Here is a 21,550-nt window from a genome sequence, read left to right as displayed (position 1 = left end):
AACTGCGAAAGAGCGTGTTTCTGGGGTTTCAGAGACCAACCTTTTTTTCATGTTGCTTTGATTTTGAGCCCAACTATTTTCAAATCCAGACTGCACATCACCCCAATATGACCTGGAGGTGGTGAGGGAGCAGGACCCCCAACTTCAAACTTGGTGGGATTTGGTTACAGGTCACATGCAACCCCTGTGCCATCAGCCCTGCAGGTAAGGCCCCGCCCCCTCCTTACCATGGCCACCAGCATCTCCTCCCCTGGGAGGTGGGTAGCTTTTGTCTCACAAGATTCAGTGGTCCACTTGAAATTAACTTTAAGTAGGCTAGAGAGGATACAGTCTGCCAGAGAAAGACAAGACAGACAAGCAGGAGGTGGATCCATTGGCTGACTATATTGACAAGATACTGATTGGTTACATGTTGAAGAAAACATACAATACAAAATACAGAAAAAGTTGGTTCCGTTCCCTCCCACTCCCCCCCTCACCCACCCACCCCCAAATACTCATCATCGTGATTTGGTCAGAACAGGGCTCAGAGCCAGAGGTCAGGGTGACCAAGGATGAGGGGCGTTGGGTGGACTGGGCAGTGGGTTCGTGGCTGTCACAATAATGCTGTGGTCGTTCTCCCGGCTGAGAGTCAGGGGTGAGGGGGACTGCAGCCTGGTGCCAGCCAGCCAGCCAGCCAAGGGAAGAGCTGTCCCGCCCTTCCCTAGTCCCTAGGGCCTGCCCCATGGCCCAGAACCAAGCACACTTCACACATGGTATGGATATTGGATGCTCTTGCTGGGTCTGCTCATCAGCAAGAGGAGAAGAGGGTAACTGCCCCAACCCCTGCCTCCCAGATACAGGGGTGGGGACAGCAGGGGCACGTGGCTACGACCAGCAAAGGGAAAGTGGGAGAGCAGTAGAAAGGGCTGGAAGAGATGATCATATATATTAAAAAAGTGACTTAAGACTTAAAATTGCATTAGTATTTGTACAGAAAGGTGCAGGTGGAATAACTCACTCCGGCCTATGAACAAAATTAGATGGAGAAATCATGGTGGACCCCTCCCCCTGCCCCCTCTCCCCCCAGTGGTGGCCCAAGTAGTTAAGTGCGATTGGTTAGAGTGGATTCCAGTCGGGTTGTTCAGGCGGAGGAGGGGGGGCAGTGGGCAGGCAGGGGGCGCTCAGTTGCCGCAGCACTGGCTCCTGCTGGCTGGGTTGTTCTCCTGGAGGTCCACGCCTCGGTTCCGGCCTGGAGCACCACTCGCATTCTGGGGTTCATTCTTGGGGAGCTTCTTAGCTGTTTGGGAGAGGAGGGAAAGATGTGTTTGTGGGGATACTCCAGTACTGTCTCCCAAGTCCACGTGAATGGAATCCGGCCTTTACCACCCAGTCAGTAATACCAAGGGCTTCACTTCTATGTGCCAGGTGCGTTCTGAGCGTTTCAGGAAACTGAGGCAAAGAGAGGTTAAATGACCTACTCAAGATCAGAGTTAATAAGACTTCAGAACCAAATAGGCTAAAAAAATCCCGAGAAATGGGTAGGATGGTGATGTCAGGTTCTAGGTGGGTGGCAAGCTAAGAAGTCAGGAAGTGGAACGTTGAGACTTTGACCCGGCTTTAGAACTTCCGGGGCGAACTATCTCCATCTGGGAGTCAGATAAAGAAGAAAGTAATTTTGTCAGAACATTGAGAAGGGTGAAAGACCTGTGGTGAAGGGACCCCACAGACGTACTGCAAAGCAGCAGGCAAGAGCTACGCCCTGCTGGGGGGAGCGGGGGAGAGGCGGCTCACCTATCGCCATGAAAATCTCATTCACGTTCATCGCGGTCTTTGCCGATGTCTCCATGAACAGCAAACTGTTGTCGTCGGCATAGGCTTGTGCTTCCTGATTTGGACGGAGGTGAGAAAGCGGGTGGGAGGGAAATGTCGGCAGTTGGCAGGGGCTGTGGCCCAGGATAAAAAAATCTCCCCTGATGACAGCGCCTTATTCACAGCAGAGACGGTTTCTGGGCCTACAGCTCTCCCCTCGGGGTTCCTCTGAGATGCCTACACCAGGTGCCCTGCTCCCCACAGGGGGCGGCCCCTCTCAGCTCACAGACATTAAGCAGGTGCCCCTAAGTCCATTCTGCCTTCTTGCTCTTCAAAATCACTAAGCTAGGAATTACTTCTAGAAAACCAGCCTAGGGATACAGCTGCGCACTGAACGAGAGCACGGAAGTGCCTGCCTATGATGGCAACTCTGTTTCCAGTCTCTGCTATTACAACCAACCTCAAAGTCCATCAGTTACAGACTGGCAAAAAAAATTTTTTAAATACACAGTATGTAAAACACACTCCCTTCTATTAAAGAAAGGGACTCATAGGCATGCACATATTTCTGGAAAGATGAGAAGCTAAGGAACTTGGGGGAAGAGAGACTGACTTTCTAGGGTTAGAGACTTAACCCTATAGGCCTTCTCATACTACTGAAACTCTACTGTGTGCATGTACTACATGAAAACAAGTATTTCCTTTTCAGTAAGTCTCGTTAAAAAGTTCACAGAAACAACAAGCAGAAACTTCAGCTGTGCGCGCGCACCCCCTGCTTCCATGAGACAAGGAGAGGCGACTCCTTCCGGCCTAGGCTCAGGTCGAGAACGGACGGAAGACACCAGCACCCCGGCCGCCTCCCCAGGCGGCCCTTCCTGAAGTCCCTGAGCAGCTGAGGAAGGCCCGGGGCCCCCAGCCTACTCCTTCCCCAGTCCTGCCTGTCCCCCACACCTGGAACTCCACGGCTCTCTTGACGGCCAGGTCTGCCTTGTTACCCGCAAGTGCGATGACAATGTTGGGGCTGGCCTGCCTCTGTAACTCCTTCACCCAGTTCTTGGCCCGTGCAAACGTGTCCTGGGGAGACAGGGCCGGAATGTCAAAGGGACAGAGGAGGCATCCTGCCCAAGGCCGCTCACTAGAGAAGCTCCAGCCAGCAGGGCCGAGCTGTCTAAGGAGCCACCAGCGGGCGTTCTGGTGCGACACCCCGCACAACAGAGGGGACCTGCCCACACCCCATCCAGGGACCAGGGCTGAGGAGTAAGGAAAACTCTTTACTGTGTTGGTGATGTCGTAGACCACGATGGCAGCCTGCGCCCCCCGATAGTACATGGGGGCCAGGCTGTGATACCGCTCCTGGCCGGCTGTGTCCCAGATCTCAAACTTGACTGTCGTGTCGTCCAAGCAGACGGTCTGTGTGAGGAAGGCCGCTGTAAGGGGGAAGGTGGGGTTACCAGGCAAGGAGGGGCTCAAGAAGCCGGCCCACCTATCTCCACTGCGGTATCCGGCTCTGGCACTCAAAAGCCTTCTCCTGAGACGGGCACGGAGAAGGCCCCAACATGGCCACCACAGCAGGCCTGGGCAGGACAGGCGAAGTCTGTCTTTTTGTGTGTGTGTACAGGGGGGTGCAGAGTGCACACGCTTTCTGGGCCCACAGTGGGCAGGGTCGGGGAAGGGACGTCTGTGCACCTGGGCCGTCTCAGGAACGCTCTCGGAAGAGGAGCACGAGGGGCGGGAGAAGGAGAGCCCCAGGAGGCCTGGCTCTGAGCTCAGAAGGGTGGGCCCGCCGGCCCTCTTCCTCCTCCCCCCTCCCCTCAGGGAGAACAGTCCAGCTGGAAGCCTCCCTGGACTCTCGGCTCCAGCGCAGGGGTGTTGCTGGCCTTCTGTTTCCTGAGGACGCTGTCACAGCTATGCTGGGGACGCCAGAAGAACACACTGTCCCACTGCCAGGCGGAGGCTGGGTGGCCAGCTTCCCCACTGCCCCTGCCGCCCCCAGGCACACTGGCTAGCCACAGTAGGCCATTTCTGACTGGCTACCCTGTGACCTGACCTTCAGGAGACACAGCGACCCGATCTTTGGTCTGAGGAGGCGAGGGAGCATGCAGCACCTGCCCACGTGCTTCCGGGGGAGGCCCAGAGCCAGGCGGGCAGGCGGGTCCCCTTTGCCCCGGGACCCAGCGGGGGGTCGCAGGGAGCCGTTTCTGAGAGTCTGCCCTCCTGTCTGCCGCCCCCTCCCTGAGGACATGGGCGCCGCCTTACTTCCCCTCCCCAGCTCCCAACTCGAGTGCTGAGGAGGCAGCAGCAGGCTGCTGACACAGCCCATTTTGTTTCCAGCTGCCTGGAAACCTCCTACCAACCGAGAGGGTAGAGAAAAGATGACTCAAACCCAAGGCCGGCCCTGGCCCCTCAAGGTTTGTATTGGCCACGAAGGCAGGAGGCTGAGTCCAGACCTTTCCATCCTAAATGCTGACCACTGGGAAACCAACGACAGGCTCTAAGCTCAAGAAAGGGTAAAGGTCACCTTCAGAAGTGCCAGCTCACTCACCACCCATTTTGGGAAGTGGGAGAGGGCAGGGCAGACCCGTGGCCTGGCACCGTAAGAAGGACCCGAAGGAGTCCAGAGCCGGCCCCTCCCTTCGTAGAGGCTGGGTCAGTGGAAGGGTCTCCACCGAGGCCGCACAAATAGTGAGGCGGCAGAGCTGGGAAGGGAAGCCCGCTCGGACTCCCAGCTGGTTCTCACTGGAAGCTCCTTGGGACTCTGGGATGGAGAGCAGCTGTGGGACTTGATTCCAGGGCCTGGATGAGGGAGGGGCTGCTGCTCCGGGCGGATTTAGTCTCTCAAGACAGGCGGCTCCCTTCCACTCAATGCCAAGGCATGCCTCTGGCCTTCCTGAGGCTGCCCCTGCTCCCCTGTGCCCACTCACCTCCGATTGTGCTCTCCTGGTACTCGTGGAATTGTCCCTTGACAAAGCGGAGGACGAGGCTGGATTTGCCTACCGCAGACTCCCCCAGCAGGACCAGCTTAAACTGGCAGATCTTGTTCCCGGCAGCTGGTCCGTTGGGTCGCGCTGCACCTCCCCGACCCGCCATGGCCCGTCCCGCTGCAGTGCTACCAGTGAGCGTGAGGGCAGCGGCCGGCGCTACGCACAGAGGCACTTAGTGGGGAGGGGGCCTCCAACTGCAAGTGAGAAACCAGAAGTACCAGGTTAGTCTGGAGACTGCTGAGCAGTGAGCCCTTCTTAAATCCCAGGTCTCTCCCCCTGCCCTCCCCAAAGACCTGGCTGACAGCCGCCCCTCACCCCAATGCCCTGCCCTCCCCGCCAGGAAGCGAGGCGGAAAGAAAAGTGGTCTCCCAACTTCAGGCTCCCACTCTGAGCAAACCCAAACGTCTACATGCACACACAGATCGACACGCACAGGACAGGAGTGGGCACATGCCAGCCTGGTGACAATGGAGTCCACAGGCTCCTTGGGGCACCGAAAAGCCGCCCGGGAAGAGAGCAGGGTCTAGCTCAGCAAACAGTGAACCTGCAGCCTGGCAGGCGCGCTCCCAGCCCACCTCTGTGCAAAGCCTGGGGAGTCCTGGGAGAAAGCTCTGCAGACAAGCTGCTCAACCAACCTCGCAGGCGCGCGGGGGCCAGTGCCCGGCCAGCACACGGCGTTGTCAGGACGGCCATTTTGTCCTGCCGTCTCCAGAAGGACTGACCGACTTTCTCAGTCTGAGGCTGGACTGGGCACCAGGATCAAAGCCTCACCCTGAGCCGCTTCCCCCGAGTTCTCTCATTTTTATGGGCCAGAGTCTCACACGCATTAAAAAACCAAACACATGCACAAAACCAAACGCACACGGCAGCTGCCAAGTTTCCCTCTTAAACAGAGACCTCAGTTCCATCCTCTGCTGGCAGAGGCAGAGGGTGACCCGGGGGAGGGATGAGCAGGAGAAGGTGCGGGAGGGCAAAGACAAACACGGGGCACCGAGACCTGTGCCCCCAGCAGCTGGGGGTCCAGCACTGACATCTTAGTCACTCTGCTAGTGACAGCTTTGGGGTGCCAACATTTTTTTTAAGTTTTGGAACCACAAAGGATGAGTAGCCTATCTTCAGAAGCCTCTAGAAGCCTTACGTTAAAGGCTATCAGAATACACAGTGTTTTACGAATGAGTACTGTGAGCAGGTACCATGTCGTGAATACTGCAGAGTCTGAACGAAGGTGGGAGGGAAGGTCTGGATCAGACCACCCTTTGCAGATGGAGTCTCGACAGGACGGGTCTCTAGAACAGGGCCCCAAGGACAGCCCTGCCCCCTGGCGGGGGGGTTGCGTCCCCCTGCAGTCGGGACAGGACGGGGTGTAGGTAAAAAGGGGACAGTCTGTGGGGAGTGAGGAGCGACGGCACAGGGCTTGCGGTGCACAGCCTCAAATCGTTTTGCACACCCAGGCTCTCCCAGCAATGCGCTCAGAAAGTTCAGCCTCAGGAAGAATGATTCACGAACCAGGAACCAGAGTTTCCTTTCTGGGCAGCACCAAAGGAAAAGAGGTTTGAAACAGGGCCGCCTCCTCCCCGAGTACAAGGAAGGAAGAATGGGCGGGGTGGGGGGATCTCAATTAGTGAAAAGAAATGCCAGCTTTGAAACAGCTCATCCTTTAAAATGCCTTCTCTTTTCATCCCCATCAGTGGGTTTGCAAGACTCTCTGGCCCTTGAGACAAGGTCTGTTGTGCTTCCGGCTTCTCCGGGATGCCTCCCCGCCATGAACACGCACACACGGGAATCCGGAGAGGGCTCACCGAGTGAAATGCTTCTCAGGGGCAGCCCGTATTCGCTGCGCACCTGCTCAACTGTTACCTCCTCTGACCTTAAGACGAAGCCTGACATCCAGGTGTTAATGCCCCGCTCCAGGCCACCTAGTGCACAGGTGACAGAGCCTGGTCCGCAAACATGGGCAGCCTGCACCTTCCTGTGTCTCCCTGCCGTCCCCCTGCTGTGGAAGAAGGGTGGAGACAACGCCTGCCCAGCGTTTGGTTTTGGGTTGCTGGGAAAACAAGACTTTTTTGCGGCAGCAGCTTTGCTGGTCCAGCGAGGTCTGGCTCCAGCCTACAACGGACAGTCCCAGGGCTCCTGCAGTGCTCCCGACAGCGGGAGGAGCCGCCCGGCGCCAGGCAGAACCACAGCGACAGGGGAAACCACAGTGGAGTTACAGGTTGGCTATGACCACAAATCCACGCAACACAGAATCTTGACCAAGCAACAGAGTGTGGCTGGGGCACTAGAGGAGGCCTGAATGAGTGGGGAGAAGGGAACAGATGGTGAAGTTCCCAATTAAAAAAATTAAAAAAGCAGTTGGGACTGTGGCTACCAGCACCTATAAGACGAGAAAAACAGAGGTAATATCTGAGTCTTGTCTCTATCAAACCAGAGGGTTTCCAAACCTGCCCACACAGAATCTGGTTTTTTAACCAGTCAGAAGGAGAGGCGAGTCACTCCCGTGGTTCCCGACCCTGTCGGCACATCCAAACCGCACGTGTGGCAGTCCCTGGAGGCACCACTACAGCTTTGGAGGAGCGCCCAGTATCTGCATTTCTTAAAAGTGCTGTAGGTCCTGCACCGGCACCCACTGGCTGGTGACATGCTCTGCCTGGTTGCTGGTCCCGCCTGCCAGAGACACCTGAGCAGGCACACCCAGCACTTTCCGCAGCCTGCTGCCTCGTGATTTTCCCAGCCCCACATGGTGATCACGTGAACATACCTGGAGAACCTTCCCGGACAAGAAAGCACAGAGGAAGCTGATTCTGCCATGAAGGGCACACCCAGACATGGTGGGGGGTGGGGAGGGATGTCTAAGACAGGAGAGGGCCATGCCTGGGCCATGTCTGGGCCCTGGGAAGCTTTCCATCAGTCCCCCCCTTCCTGGCAGGTGGTAAAGGTGAACTCTCGCACTGAGCTGGACTGCCGCCTAGGGGAGGGAATGTCACTGTGGAAATCTTTCCTCCTGAGCCGGTCTCAAGAATCCTTGGGGTGCAGCAAGCACTGGGGGGCATGCCCCACCCTTCACCACAACACAGAAGAACGGGCAGAAGGGATCCAAGCTCCTGAACACTCGGCCCTGTGAACTGGCATCGTGGGCATGTGCCCAGCCAGCCCTGGGGCCAAGGGTGGAGAGAAAGGGACAGGCAAGCAGAACACTGCTCTTTCTTGCTTTGGGTTCCTCTGCTCTGGATACTGCAGTGGGTCTCTTTTTCATCAGAATCACCCTAGGCATTCAGAAAATAACCCTGACCGACTGGGTTAGAACTTCTCAAAGTGGAGTCTCTTCTAATCCACGAAGTCACCCACTTCATGCTTTTTGTGTCCTTCCTGGTAAAAGGGTGAACAATTCCAGCTGATGGGTGTCTCTCACGCTTCCTGTTTGCTTCAGTGACTTCCTCTAGCTGACAGTCCCAGCACAGCTTGGATAGTGAGCTGATTAGGGACACCAGTCACAGTCTGCGGACCAGGGGCTGGGCGGGAGACTCACTCACTCAAGGCTCAGTCAAGGTTAACCAGAAAGGGGAGGGGGGCGGGGCTCGGGGGCAGTGAGAACCAAGTGACCTTGCCCACTTTCCCTTGGAGGTGGCTCTGGCCTGTGACTCTTTAGCTACACTGTACTCTGGGAAAAAGCATTCCTGAATATTGAACATCGTAAGAGTTGTGCAACACAAGACAAGAGCGGAAGCAACCTGTTAGCTTAAAGAGCAGGAAACATGAGGCACGGGAGGGGAGGGAATTTGGTTCAAAGGCTAAAGTAGAAGACATCTAAAATCTCAGATCAGCCCTGGCTGGTGTGGCTCAGTGGACTGAGTGCCAGCCTGAGAACCAAAGCATCGCCGGTTCAATTCCCAGTCAGGGCACAAGCCTGCGTTGTGAGCCAGGTCCCTGGTGAGGGGCACTCAAGAGGCAACCACACATTAATGTTTCTCTCCCTCTCCTTCACTCTCCCTCCTCCTCTCTAAAAATAATAAACAAATAAATCTTTAAAAAATAAAGTAAAAATCTCAGATCAGCTCAGGGATGGTTTACCCATAGACTCAAGAACACAGCTCTCCCTCAAAGAAGAAAATCACCACCACCATGCACAGGACTGGAGGGCAGACTCACAGCAGGACTGCCCAGGCCTGCGGCTGGCTGCAGACCCAGAGGGCAGACGGCTCTGAAGCAACATGAGCCACGAGCCACACGAGGCGCCCACTCACAGTTTGAACACAACTAGCAGGTTAGGACCCGGGAGGCTGAACCAGGTTTGGCTACAGCCTGGCTCTACTGTTTTTATTAGCCAAGTGACCTTGGCCAAATCAGACAAGCAACCACAGCCGGCTTCAGTCCCTTCCCTATGGAATGGGTGTATTTAATCCTAATCGCAGAGGGTTTTTGTAAAGTTTCAGCGAAACAGCACACAGCCTATCAGCACAGCACTGGCTGAAGGTTCCACCAAGCGGCTGGTCCTTCACATGAAGAGGCTACCTAGTTTTGACTCACCAGTTGTCAAAGCTCAAAAGATCTTTTTAAAAAAGATTCTAGTTATTCATTTTTAGAGAGGGGGAAAAGGAGGGAGAAAGAGAAGGAAACATCGAAACATCATCCATCGGCTGCCTCTCACACGCCCCCAACTGGGGACCTGGCTGCAAACCGGGCTTGTGCCCTCACTGGGAATCCAACTGGTGACCTTTCAGTTTCCAGGACGACACCCGATCCACTGATTGCACCAGTCAAGGCTCAACAGGTCCTTGTAGGCCTGATCCTCCTCTTCCCAATGACAGAGGAGAGGAAGGCAAGGCAAGGTGACCTGCTCAGGGTCACAGCCAGAAGGTGGCAGAGCCCGACCAGGGGACTCTTACTTCCAGCAAGGCTCCTCCATGGGAGACAGAAAACCCAGGACATCACCAACAGCGTCGCATCAACTACGAGTGATGGGGCTGCCACCTTCCTCGTACACCTTAACCAAACACGGCTTTAATTATGGGAAAGTGAGGCCCGTGTATCCCCTGGAGAGGGAGACAGAGGGAGCCCGGCCCGGAAGCCAGGGTGACACTTCAAAAGCACCCTGATGGGTGTGTCAGGCCAGGTCTGGACTCCTCGTCCCTCCAGCAAGCCGGGGGCTCAGGGAAATGGTGAGAAGAGCGGAAGAGGGTGTTGTCCTCACACAGCCACGGCAGGTGACTCCCTTTCGGGGGAGGGGAGGCAATCCCGCCAGAGGGGAACTAGGGGTGAGCTGCGCCCCACACCACTGGGCCGGGCAGCCCTGTCCCGACTGTCTTAACCCAGACCAGTCTCACCTCACTCCCCGTCCATTAACGAGGCTCTTCTGGGACCGAGTGCCTGGACCTACACAGCACAGCACGGCCAGATGGAGTGTCCCCAGGGCTCTAGCCGAGGCCGCCACTCCTGCAAAAGGAGCCGGCGTGCAGGCGCATCAAGGAGCTCAAAGCCTGCGTGTCCGTGGCCAAGGGGTCCTCCCCACACTGTGCAGCCTGAAGCTGGAGCTCTGCCAGGAGTCAGCCGGACAGAGTACGGCTGCCTCTGCGGCCCTCTCCCTCGTGGGGGAAGGCCTGACGTGTCGCTGTGGACAGGTGCTGCGCTGTGTTAGGTGGAGGCCCCGAGGGCCCGACTGCCAGCTTCCCAGAGCCCTGCCCCAGCAAGAACATCAAGAAACCCTTCCCGGAGCTCCAGCTGCTTCTCAGCTCTTGACAATAGACAGGCTCCCCAGGGAGGCTGCGAGGAGTGGAGCCAGCGCTACCTTCAGGGCAAAGATGGAAACCTCCAGTCCCCGCTCCCTCTCTTCCTGCACCCACCAGGAGAAGGCTGCTGGGAGTGGGGGGCATCTCCACGTAGCTGCTGACACAGCTTGGCCACTGTGATCTGCCCACACTGTCCACAGAAAGGCCCAGGGTTCACAGGGAGCTCTAGGGTTCTCATTCACTGATCCTGGAGGCCAAAGAGGGGCCATGCATTTGGGTGACAGGTTAGGGAGGAAGGTCCCGTGGATAGGGGACAGCTGGCGGTTGTACCAGGAAGGCTTGTCCTGCCTGGTGATTTGAAGAAGCACCAGGGGCCCTAGGTCCTAACAATGACATTCCTGAGAGAGCCTCTCTCTAAGAGGGCCTGGCCTCCGACTCAGCACGGCTCAGTCAGCAAGGCTGGGGCAGAATTCCTGGTCCCGTCTAGGGCAGCTCTGTAAGACACCTCAAGCAAAGTCTCAGTTTAAAGTCTGGCGCTTTCTGCAGCACAAATCGACACACGTCCAGCTACAAGGTGTGATGCTCACACCCCGCCCAACTCTTTCTTGACAGTGCCGGGTGGGATGCAAAGGAGAGCCCGCCAAGGCACAGGCTGTTTCCCGGCCCTAGCCTGCACCCGCCGTGGCCCCGCGATGGAGCACGAATAAGTGAAAGCCAGCTGGGTGGATGCAGGATGCCTGCTGATCCACGGGCCTCACAACTACCCTGTATTTGCTTTACTCGTGCAGTTCCTATTTCACTAGGACAGTTCTAACTGGAATCTCATCCATGCAGAACCCACCTTCCCCTCTGTTTTGGGGGAGATCTCTGTAGGGGCCAGAAGTACCGGCCAGTACAGGTGCTACTTCTGCTGCCCTAGGCCCAGAAGGACTCCAAGAATCTCTGCCGAAGGTCAGGGTCATCAGTGACACCTGTTCATTCATACCAACAACTGCAACAGACACCTTTTGTACACCTTTCCCATCTTTACAAAAACCAAAAGTTGTAAGAAAGCCAATTCACTCTGCCAGCCTCTTCATCTTGCCCTCAGCTCCTAAGCAGACAGCAGAGGACACAGGCCCCGTCTGAGAAGAGAGCAGGGGAAAAGAGAACTGGGCATCAGATACCAGCAAGCCAAACTCCTCTTGCTCAGTGGCCACACACACACACACGGGGGTCAGAGGCCGCCCAACCAACAACAGAGGTCTGAGGGACAATGGCTGCTCACGGGAGCCTGACCCAAGAGCAGTCACGGTCGGTGTTTACTTCCGAGCCAACTCCCCAGTTGGGAACACGAAGCAATAGTGGATCTCTGTTTCAGGGGCTAAGTTGTCCACCCAGACCCTCCAGGACCCTGGGTCTCTTACAGAGTCCACGTGGTCTGGTCTGGGTGCCAAAGGACATTTTAGGCTAATGTTTTCTTTCTTAATTTTTTGCTGAACAAAATGTAGAATGGAGCCAGGTTAAGAAATCAGGCAACGAATGGGTCTGAACACATTTCATGAGTGAATCACACCCTACTTACATGGCCCCAAACTCCCCAAAGACTGATGTGGGCGGAGGGGCTGGAGAACTCGGAGGCTGGAGGGTTGGGAGTGAGGCAGTGAGAGGAACTGGGGCGCTGTTGCAGACGAAGGGGTCACAACACAAAACTCTCCAAGGCTAGACTGTCTGGGTTTCCTCCCCTTTAACAGCATATAACATCAAGCCTGACACACAGTAGGTGTGCATAAATGTTGCGAAGCAAGCCTGAAATACAGGCCTGGCTAAGTCCGGCGAGTCAATGGGGCAGTTGAAGGCTTAAACACATACCAGACGGCTCAGGCCCCCAGGGAGAGCCACGGCCCAGCGGAGAAGACACCACACCCCAGACAGGCCCTTCTGCATGGGGGTGAAGGGAACCGGCGCTGGAGTTGGACAAACTTCAATTCAAGTCCTGGGGCCTCCACTTACTAGGGTGGCCTTGCGTTGTGTTGCCGAACCCACTTCCTTACGTGTGAACTGGGGAGAAGAGTGCCCAGCTCCCAGAGGTGGGCCGTCTAGAAGAGGATGCACGCAGGACCCGTAGCAAAGGGCCTGGCTCGGAGCGAGACTCAGGGAGCGCTCACAGGACAGGGAGCCACTGCCCCGAGAGCCCTAATGAAGGAAGCAGGTTCCTCAATCAAAACCTTCAGCACTGTTCCCAGTTCCCTGGGCTCCATTCTTCACCGCCCCCCATTTGGAGAGGATGCTGAACTAGACAAGTGCTAGGTCTGAGTGTTCGTGTCCACCCAAAACCCACACTGAAATCCTAATCCCGTGTGATGCTGTCGAGAGGTGGTACCCGCGGAGCTGATCAGGCCGTGAGGGCAGAGCCCTCCTGATCAGGGTCAGCACCCTTTCAGAAGGGGCTCTGGGGACTCCTGCACCCGGAGGAGGGCTTTCTGCAGAGTCTGACCATGCCTCACCCTGGTCCTGGACTTCCAGTCTCCAGAACTGTGAGAAATGAGTTTTCTTGTTTGCAGGTCACCCAGTCCGTGGGGTTTCAGCACAGCAGCCCAGAGTCTGAAACGACTGTCACCTGTGTCCTAGGAAAGGGGACAGCTCACAGCCGGGGTGTCCTATTGACAACCCTAACCTTGTACCCTCTGAAGACTGGCCTCCACAGCCACAAAGACGGAGGGAGACCACCACCGCCCAAGAAAAAAAATCAGCATTGAGGTGAAACCTCCAACCTGGCAAACGACAGCCCCTTTTTAAAAAATAGCCCGGCCTGGTGTAGCTCAGTGGATTGAGCGCGGGCCTGCGAACCAGACCATTGCGATTTGATTCTCAGTCAGGGCACAAGCCTGGGTTGTGGGCCAGTTCCCAGCACAGGATGCATGAGAAGCAACCATACATTGATGTTTCTCTTCCTCTCTCCTTCCCTTCCCCTCTAAAGATAAATAAATAAAATATTAAAAAATTAAAAATAAAAATAAAAAAAAATAGCCCGGCAACACGCACCATCTTAAAGCCCAAAGGCCTCCCTTCCATCTCAAAGCCTCTTTCAGGAAAGGGAAGAAGTAGTTCAGTTGTGGAGAGGGGGAGGGGACAGGACTCAGACAGCTGACAAAGGAACCAGAGTTCCTTTTAAAAAGCAGGCTGAAAATAATAGAGGTTTGGTCATCGGCATCATTAATCACCACAGCCTCTGAGTAGCTCCAAGAACCATTGGATGACTAGGAAATCGGCCAGGGTTAGGGAGGCCACCCACGCCCTCCCCCATGCCTGGGATGCTTCTGACACAGCCACCTGAAGGGGACACGCATGGAGCTATGAATAGAAGGTAAGAGGCTTGTAAAGCAGCTCCTGTTAATATCCCAAGTCAGTGTTTCCAGCAGGGCTCTTGTCACACACGCACCTCCAGAGGATGGCAGAGCCACGGAAGGGTTTGCGCTGGTCAGGGAGTTGGGACTACGGCCCAGAACAACAGCCTGCCCTGAACAACAGCCTGCCCTGAGCCACCGAGAGCCGCAAGCCCTGCACGGAGTCCCCCAGACGGGTGGCCCATTTTTGAATGGCAGCAAAAACGTGCTGGCCCAGACCACGTGGACTCTGTAAGAGACCCAGGGTCCTGGAGGGTCTGGGTGGACAACTTAGCCCCTGAAACAGAGATGCACTATTGCTTCGTGTTCCCAACTGGAGAGTTGGCTCGGAAGTAAACGCCGACCGTGACTGCTCTTGGGTCAGAGCAGCATGCAGGGGCGCGAGAAGTGCGGGTGAGCAGAGAGGTGCCGAGCTGCTGCTGGGAGCGGTTCCCAGGATCCTCACACGGCGGGCTCCCAGGCGCACCCTCACCTGGCCCAACTCCCCAACTCCGGAGTCGCAGTAACTGGGACTAACCATCAGGAGAAAAAGCAACTTGCATCCATGCACGAGGCTCCACCGTAACAAGCCTGGAGGAGACATTTGCTAAAGAGACAGTGGCCTTGGAGAGGCAGCCGGTTCCAGCACCGGGCATCTCACAGTCCCCCAAAAGTGAAGGGCTGAAAAAACAAAAACTAAAACCGCCACAAAGATGGGGTCAGTCCAAGGTATGGGGCTTTTATACTCGAAAGACCTCCCAGTGACCAAAGCTGGAACAATGGGAACAATAAAACACAGTAGCATTGGATTACAAACCGAAGTGTAAACTAAATACCCATGAGTCCATACTGATCTAATAACTGAGCAAAGGGGGAGAAAGGACAAACCTCTGGTGTACAGCACAGGAGAATTCCCAGTGACTCACAGACAGTCCGCCTCCAACCCCCCACTCCTCACCTGTGGGCTACACGTGTGACTTCCCTCCGAGGAGGACAGGAAGTGGGGAGGAGACACAACAGCCTCACAGAGCAGAGACCTGCCAGCCACCACCTCGGCCAGGGGACCATGGCTGACACCCACGGTGACAAGGCACGCTGAGGACATCTGCCCTTGATGTGACAAGAACAGCACCCCACCTGTGGTCCCCCCCAAAAACTCACACTCGTGACCCCAGTGTTATCATGAGGACAATGTCAGACAAAGCCCAAGTGAGAGACGCACTATGAACCACCCGACCAGTCCTCCTTGTGACTGTCGAGGTCACGAAGCACCACGCAAGGCTAGGAAGCTCTCTCGGCCCAGAGGAGCCTAAGGAGACAAGACAGCTAAATGTTACGGGTCCTGGAATAGAAAAAGGACAGTAGGTAAAAGCTAAGATGGGAATAAAGCGTGGACTTCAGTTAATAATAACATCTCAACATTGGCGCATTAATCGTGACAAACACACAATATTGTTGTACGATGTTAATAACAGTGGAAGCTGGCCGCAGGGGTTTGTAAGAATCTCCATACAACCTTCACAATTTTTCTAAAACTATTCTGAAATAAGTTTATTTTTTATTTTTTAAAAGATTTTACTTATTTATCTTTAGAGGGGAAGGGAAGGAGAGAAGGAGAGAAACATCAATGTATGGTTGCCTCTCATGCGTCCCCTGCTGGGAACTGGCCTGCAACCCAGGCATGTGCCCCGACTGGGAACTGAACTGAGATCGTGTGGTTTGCAGCCCCGCGCTCAATCCACTGAGCTACACCAGCCAGGGCTGAAATAAGTTTATTTTTTAAAAAGGTGGCAGCTCATTTTGTGACAGAAAGAGACCTACTATAGTCACCATAAACTCATGTTTGCAAAGACGAGTGAACTTTACGGGGAGCTGGGCTGAGGGGTGAGTGGAAAGGGGCTTGGCGGGAGCCCATAGCCTTGAGGTCACCCTGACCCGTGTGGCTCAGTTGGTTGGTGTCGTCCTGCAAGACAGAAGGTCATGGGTTCAGTTGGTTCACTGTCAGGGCACAGGCCTGGGCTGCAGGTTCGGTTCCTGGCTGGGGGTGTGCAAGAGGCAAGTGAGCGATGGTTCGCTCTCATATGGACAGCGAACCTCCCTTCCTTTTTTCCTCCCTTCCCTTCTCTCTAAAAATAAATAAATAAAATCTTAAAAAAGCCTATTTTGTGGAAATAAAAGGTCTCGAGCTGAGCTGAGGAAGATACCCCAACCCTGTGAGCACAGGGCCGAGGAGTTAAAGGCCATGCCTGTGGGTGACACAAGGGAGGGCCGCTGTCACCACTGTCCGTCCAGACACCTGCTGGTGCCACTTTATGAAGCCCACCCTCTCCAGAATAAGCCTGTGTGAATGTGTAGAGTAGTCCCCACAGACTAGAGTTAAATCACTTCCACTGACCCCTGACAAGTCCTGGCCTGGGGTCCTTGCTGCCCATCCCCCGCCCCCAACTGCAGAAGCACAGCGCCCAGACCCACATGCTGCAGAAGTTAGCCAGGACTAGGGATGGCCAAAGCCACGCCAGCCTTTTCCTGGGAACCCCTTCCCTGGAAACAGAAGTTTGGAGCGGTCCACCCTCTGGAATTTAGTGTGTCATCTGTCTCTGCCTCCTCTGTCGTCTACACTTTAACATCCGTCCTATTTACCTGTTTGCTCTCCTGTCCGTGAGCAACCTTCTAGTGGGTGGACTGCAGAAATGCACCAGCTTCGGGATCCGATGGATGTGAGCGTGAATCCCAGGTCACCACATCCCAGAAACAGGGGCTGAGGGAGTGTGTTGAAGGAAATAGGCAGGCAGTTGCTGCAAGAGCAGGAGTGAATGTCTGCCCTTGAACGGCCACAGTGGGGACTACCATGCCGGGTGCCACAGTAGGACTGGACACACGGTCAACACTGGCCATGACCGGTGCTCTGCAGGTCTCACACAGAGGACACTCAGGGGCGCCTGGTGCATAAGAGACAAAGCTCAGAAAGTGCAGCTTTTACTTGAATTATTGTTTCCATGTGCAGCCGATGAGGACACCTACTCTGAAAACTCATTTCTTGTTACACCAGATTATGAATGCAGAGGACACCCTAAGAAATATTCTAACGCTCCTCAGGCAAGACTCTTCAAGGCGCTCTCACCTGGACTTGGGGACATCCCAGTTTACAAATCCTACCCGAAGCAGTATTTCTCAAACAGCCTCAACGAAAGTAGCCCTGACTCCAGTTGAGGGCAGAGGAATGCAAAACCCCCAAGAGCTGGCAACTGCGTCCAAAGCAGTCTGCTGACACCAAAATATTGTCCTCAAGTTTCCTGGAAAATTTCGCTTAAATTCATGCAAACTTTGCATTCCAATTTATAAGAGATCCAGGACCGTTTTACTGTGAAAATGTTTAAAACTGAGGAAGACTGAACAGCTTAAAAGACGCAAAGACCTCATCTGGTCTGTGGACCTGAGCGGCCACAGCGTACGACCCAGCAGGGTCTGGGAACCCCAGTGGGAGGGCCACAATCATGGCCTCAGTTAGCACTCTGACCCATAAAATGGGGTCACAACCCACATCAATCCTGTTTAACATCTACAAAACAAGAAAATATGCGGCACCGTCCAGCAATGCACCGGGCACCCCCGAGACACCTGGCCCAGATGCTGGCTCGGAATCATGGGGATGATTATGATACACCTGCAAAACCCCGTGGACCCACAGATTGCTATTTTGTTGAGTGTCTATTCTGTAGCCAGGAACTGCACTAGCTCCTTTCCCCCTTGTTGCTGACTCTACAAGATACTTTGTATCCCCGTTATACTGGAGGAAACAAAGGCTCAGCAAGGTCAAGTAAAAGCCCAAGACCACGCAACCGGTGAATGGCGGAGTCCAGACGACAATCAGGTCTGGCTGCTCTGAAGCTCTCCTGCCTTCCACCACACCACACCGCCTCTCTGTTTCCAGGGCAAGGGTTAGAAGAAAAATGTTCTGGCTAAGAAGTCCTGGCTTAGTGGGGCTGAATTTAAATGTACGACCTTGTTCTGTTTCCCTGTAAATGCCGGTGAAAGGAGCTCTCAGTGGACGGCCACCTTCTTCCCATGTGCAGGCAGCAAGCAGCACCAAAGCAGGATGAGGGGCCTACGCCGAGGCCAGCCCTGCTGGTTCCCCATGCCCTTAACCCTGCCCGGAGAGACCCCTGAGTCTACTCACTTTTGCTTTTACTTTCAATTTCTAGCCACTGTGACGTTTAGGTTCCCAAGAAATTAATGGCATGCAGCTGTCAGCAAACTCCTGGACCCTGAAGATTACTGACCTGGGACTCCTAACTGCCATGGCCTCCACAAGCAGAGGAAAAGGTGGTGGAGAAAGAGGCTAGGAGGGTGGGGTGGGTGGGGAAGAAAGGCGGCAGAAGAGGAGCATGAGTGACGAGCAATGCGGGGGCGCTGCTAGGGCCGCTGCCTGCTCACCTCTCGTGTCCATTCCTTTAATAAACAGACCAAGGGGAGGCCCACGATTAGGGAAGACGAGGGCACATTTAATCCCAAATCCAAGCCCTACCACCTTCCAACTGCATGTTCCAAGGCAAGCCATGTAAATTCCTTCAGTGTCATCTCTAAAGTGGAGGCACCAACCCCACAGCCCCCCTGGACCCTCATGAGGAACATGTGTGAAAAGAACTTTGCAACTTGAAAATGATTTCTAAAAATTAATGGTTACCACTACTCTATAGCATAAAGACAGAAAAAGGCCCACTAGTCCTGAGAGGAAAGAGAGGAGAGGAAGGACCTCAGAAAGGGGCTTCTATCCCCCCCAGAGCCCTCTCTCTTTCTGCCAAGCAGTGTCAGATTTCTGGAGGCCAGGAGTGGCTGCCTGAACATACAGAGTGCTGGTGCTTTCCTTGTCTCTCTGGAAGGGAGACGGTCTCCTTCAAAAGCCTATTTCAGAAGCAGAGCTGGGAGAGCACATCCATGCAAAGACGGTCCCCTCGGAAGACTAGCCGGCCTCATCCTGCAACTTCTGAAGCATTCCAGACACCGCCGCCTACTACTGAGGAGGTAAGTTCGGTCACCAGTCACGCCCGGTGGGCAATCAGGCCTCTCTGGCTCTGCCCCTCAGAGGCACAGGGGAAGCAGCTGAGAGAAACAAGGTTGCCCGTTCAAGTCTCCAGTGACCCTCTGAAGAAGCCCACCCATAGAGAGCCTGTGATCTGCCTGTTGATTCTGAGAAAGATGTTTTCATTTGTCCAATGAAAAATGAAATAAGTGCATCCCAGGTCTAGCTCAGAAGTTGGAGAAGCCAGACACTGTGACAATCCAGAAGTAATCACAAAGATCTCAAGGCAAAAAGACCGGCGCTTGTAAGGGCATCCAAGGGCAGGGAAGACGGCCCAGAACACTGAAGAGCTACAGAAACTCCCAAAGATCGCAGGGCCTTCCCACCCTGCTTCTGCTGTAGATAGCTGGGGTCAGCCAAGGCCTCGGAGAGTCAGGCTGCTCTCATTAAGGTACAGTCTCTGTCCTGTACTTTGGCCACATAACAAAGAACCTCCCAGCTTGATCTGAGAGAGCAGCCATTTCACACAACCAAGTCCCAAGCAATGGACAAGGATCAGATGTCAGCACGGGCTGTCTCTGGGAAAGGCTGGGAGAATAGGTGCTTTCTGGCACGTATGAGAAGTCTCTGGGCTACAAAAATGAGCCCATTAAGAGCCCAGAGGGCCCAGAGGTGCCACTGTGACCTCAAAGTATTCTGTAATCTACAATTTGTTCAAGCCCGGAAGGGATGGGAGATAGACACTGGAACTAGAAGTGGTGTCTACCTGTTGATAAGGGAAGGGTGTGTGTTGTGCGTGCAAGTGCACACGCGTGTTTGGGAGTGCGAAAGAGATAGCCCAGGACCCTTCAATTCCAAGCTCCTCGTTTTGGGTCCTTTTTCTCCTCCCTGACGACTAGCAGACAGCAGTCTTGGGAGGAGCAGTGGAAACCACTCCCCTGCTCTGGGAGGGCATCCCTGAGCCTGGAGCAAGAGGGGAGGAGGAGGGGAGAGAGAAGATAATGAATGGGAAGATCCACCCTGATCTGTAGCTGGAATTGAGCAAACCTCAGCTAAAATTTTTAGAGGCAGGAAGGGAGACACACAACTAGAGAACAACGCAACTAGAGAGCAGGGCTGGGGGGCGGAGAGGGCAAGACAAGGAGAAGACAGCTCCTTCCTACTTAAACTCCGCTGAGATACCGGCTGGCTCCCTGGCTGGAAGAAAGAGAGGAAGTAAAGGAGTTGCGGGAGCGTGTGCATGTGGAATGGTCTCACCCAGGACCCCCACCCCCTCCTTCCAGGAAATCGACATTAAATCCCTCTACGGTTGGAAGGACTACTGTCTTTGTGGGACAGGGGCAGGAAAACCGCGACAGAGAGCACTCCTCACCATTTCTAAAAGAGAAGGGGGACAGGCTCCTTCCTCCACACCTGGGAAAGATCCTTCCAAATCTGGGAGCAGAGGGAGCGGCACTTAGGGTCTCTCCCTCCCACAGCTGGGCTGGACAGGCCAGAGCCGGGCCATGAGACTCTCCCAAGGCTCACGAAAGGCAGGGAAGGGAAGGAGAGAAGGGCTCCCCTTCTGGCCCGACGCCTAGGGAACTCCTTAAGAGGGGGCTACGGGTCGGAGGAGGGGTCAGTCTCCCTCTAAGCCGGGATGGGCGGGAGGAAAGACTACTCCGAAGACACCTCAACGCGAGCGAGACACTGGGTCCCGGGACAGAGGCACTCACGGCGGCTCCGGGGCGGCGGCGTTACTTGGGATCGGGGCTCCACAGGCTCCGCTCCTCTCCCCCCTTGGCGGTGTCTCCGGCCTCCACTTCCGCCTTTCAGCCGCTCCGGATCCGGATCTCCACGTCCAACCCGCCCCTCAATCCTCCCAGGTGACTGACAGGACGAAGAGACCAATGAGAAGCACTCTTGGACCCTCCCGGCCGACTCGCAGGCGTGGCCCACGGAGGGCGCGGGAGAGGCGGGAGAGCGCGCGCGGAGGACGGCTGATCTTGTAGTTCGCAGGCTGGGAGGAGCCGGAGGCCGCCTGGGACTCGAGCGTAGGGTGGATCCCACTCCTGGCGAGGCGGAGCCTGGCCGTGAACTTTTTAAAGGCCTGGCCTGCCAACCGCGTCCCCGCGGGTTCCGGGCGCCCGGAGGAGAAGCAGGTGGCGGAGCGTTGGAAGAGGGGGGAAGACGGTGTGTACAGAACTGGGAAAGGAAAACCGCGATGCGAATAATAGGCACTTGAGGCCGCGGAGAGCAGCCCCGAGCTAACCCGGAGAAGCCCCTGGCGGCCCTTTCGGGTCAAGTCAGCCTTGGGAGCCCGATTGTTGGGGACATTCGGTGATGGGGAAGGTGATGGAAGCGCTGATGGAAGCTCTGGAGGCTACCGAGTGAGATCAAAGAGAGAGCCCTTGCCACTGCTCAGCGGTCAACCAGGGTCCTTCTCCTTTGGCTGGACTCCAAAATACACCAGGACTGCCCCTGCCGCTGCCTCTGCCTGCCCCACGCCCAGCCAGGACTAGCTCTCGTCTCTGATGCCAACTACAGAGCCTGACCATTTCTGCCTTGTCTCTCCCCACCCATAAATGCAGAGTAGAACCACTTCTGCTTGCCTCCACCTTGCCCTCCATAAGGATCAGGGCCGTTTCTATTTTTCTGCTACCCTCAATATGGATCAGGACCACTTATGCG

General features: G+C 55.3%; 1 protein-coding gene across 1 annotated transcript; it reads right to left on the bottom strand.

Moving 5' to 3' along the window:
• Positions 1-364: 364 nt before the first annotated feature.
• On the bottom strand, positions 365-20,706 carry RAB5C (RAB5C, member RAS oncogene family). Its single transcript, XM_037033142.1, has 6 exons — positions 20,596-20,706; positions 4,713-4,966; positions 3,067-3,218; positions 2,743-2,865; positions 1,774-1,867; positions 365-1,279 (listed from the first exon to the last, which is right to left on the bottom strand). Exons 2-6 carry the CDS (start codon positions 4,876-4,878, stop codon positions 1,164-1,166), a joined length of 651 nt encoding a protein of 216 aa, XP_036889037.1. The 5' UTR covers positions 4,879-4,966; positions 20,596-20,706; the 3' UTR covers positions 365-1,163.
• Between the last annotated feature and the right edge of the window lie 844 nt (positions 20,707-21,550).

The sequence above is a fragment of the Sturnira hondurensis genome, unplaced genomic scaffold (genome assembly GCF_014824575.4).
Source record: "Sturnira hondurensis isolate 20B ecotype Veracruz unplaced genomic scaffold, ASM1482457v3 Scaffold0021632, whole genome shotgun sequence".
NCBI lineage: Eukaryota > Metazoa > Chordata > Mammalia > Chiroptera > Phyllostomidae > Sturnira > Sturnira hondurensis.
This window is presented reverse-complemented; position numbering and strand designations above follow the sequence as displayed.

What these genes read in the sequence shown, in the direction of transcription:
- RAB5C (XM_037033142.1), bottom strand. Translation starts at nt 4,878, where the DNA reads ATGGCGGGTCGGGGAGGTGCAGCGCGACCCAACGGACCAGCTGCCGGG. An exon ending in TCTACGACATCACCAACACA is followed by an intron (nt 2,866 to 3,066) that starts GTAAAGAGTTTT and finishes CTGTCTCCCCAG; the next exon opens with GACACGTTTGCACGGGCCAA. An exon ending in AGAGAGCCGTGGAGTTCCAG is followed by an intron (nt 1,868 to 2,742) that starts GTGTGGGGGACA and finishes CGTCCAAATCAG; the next exon opens with GAAGCACAAGCCTATGCCGA.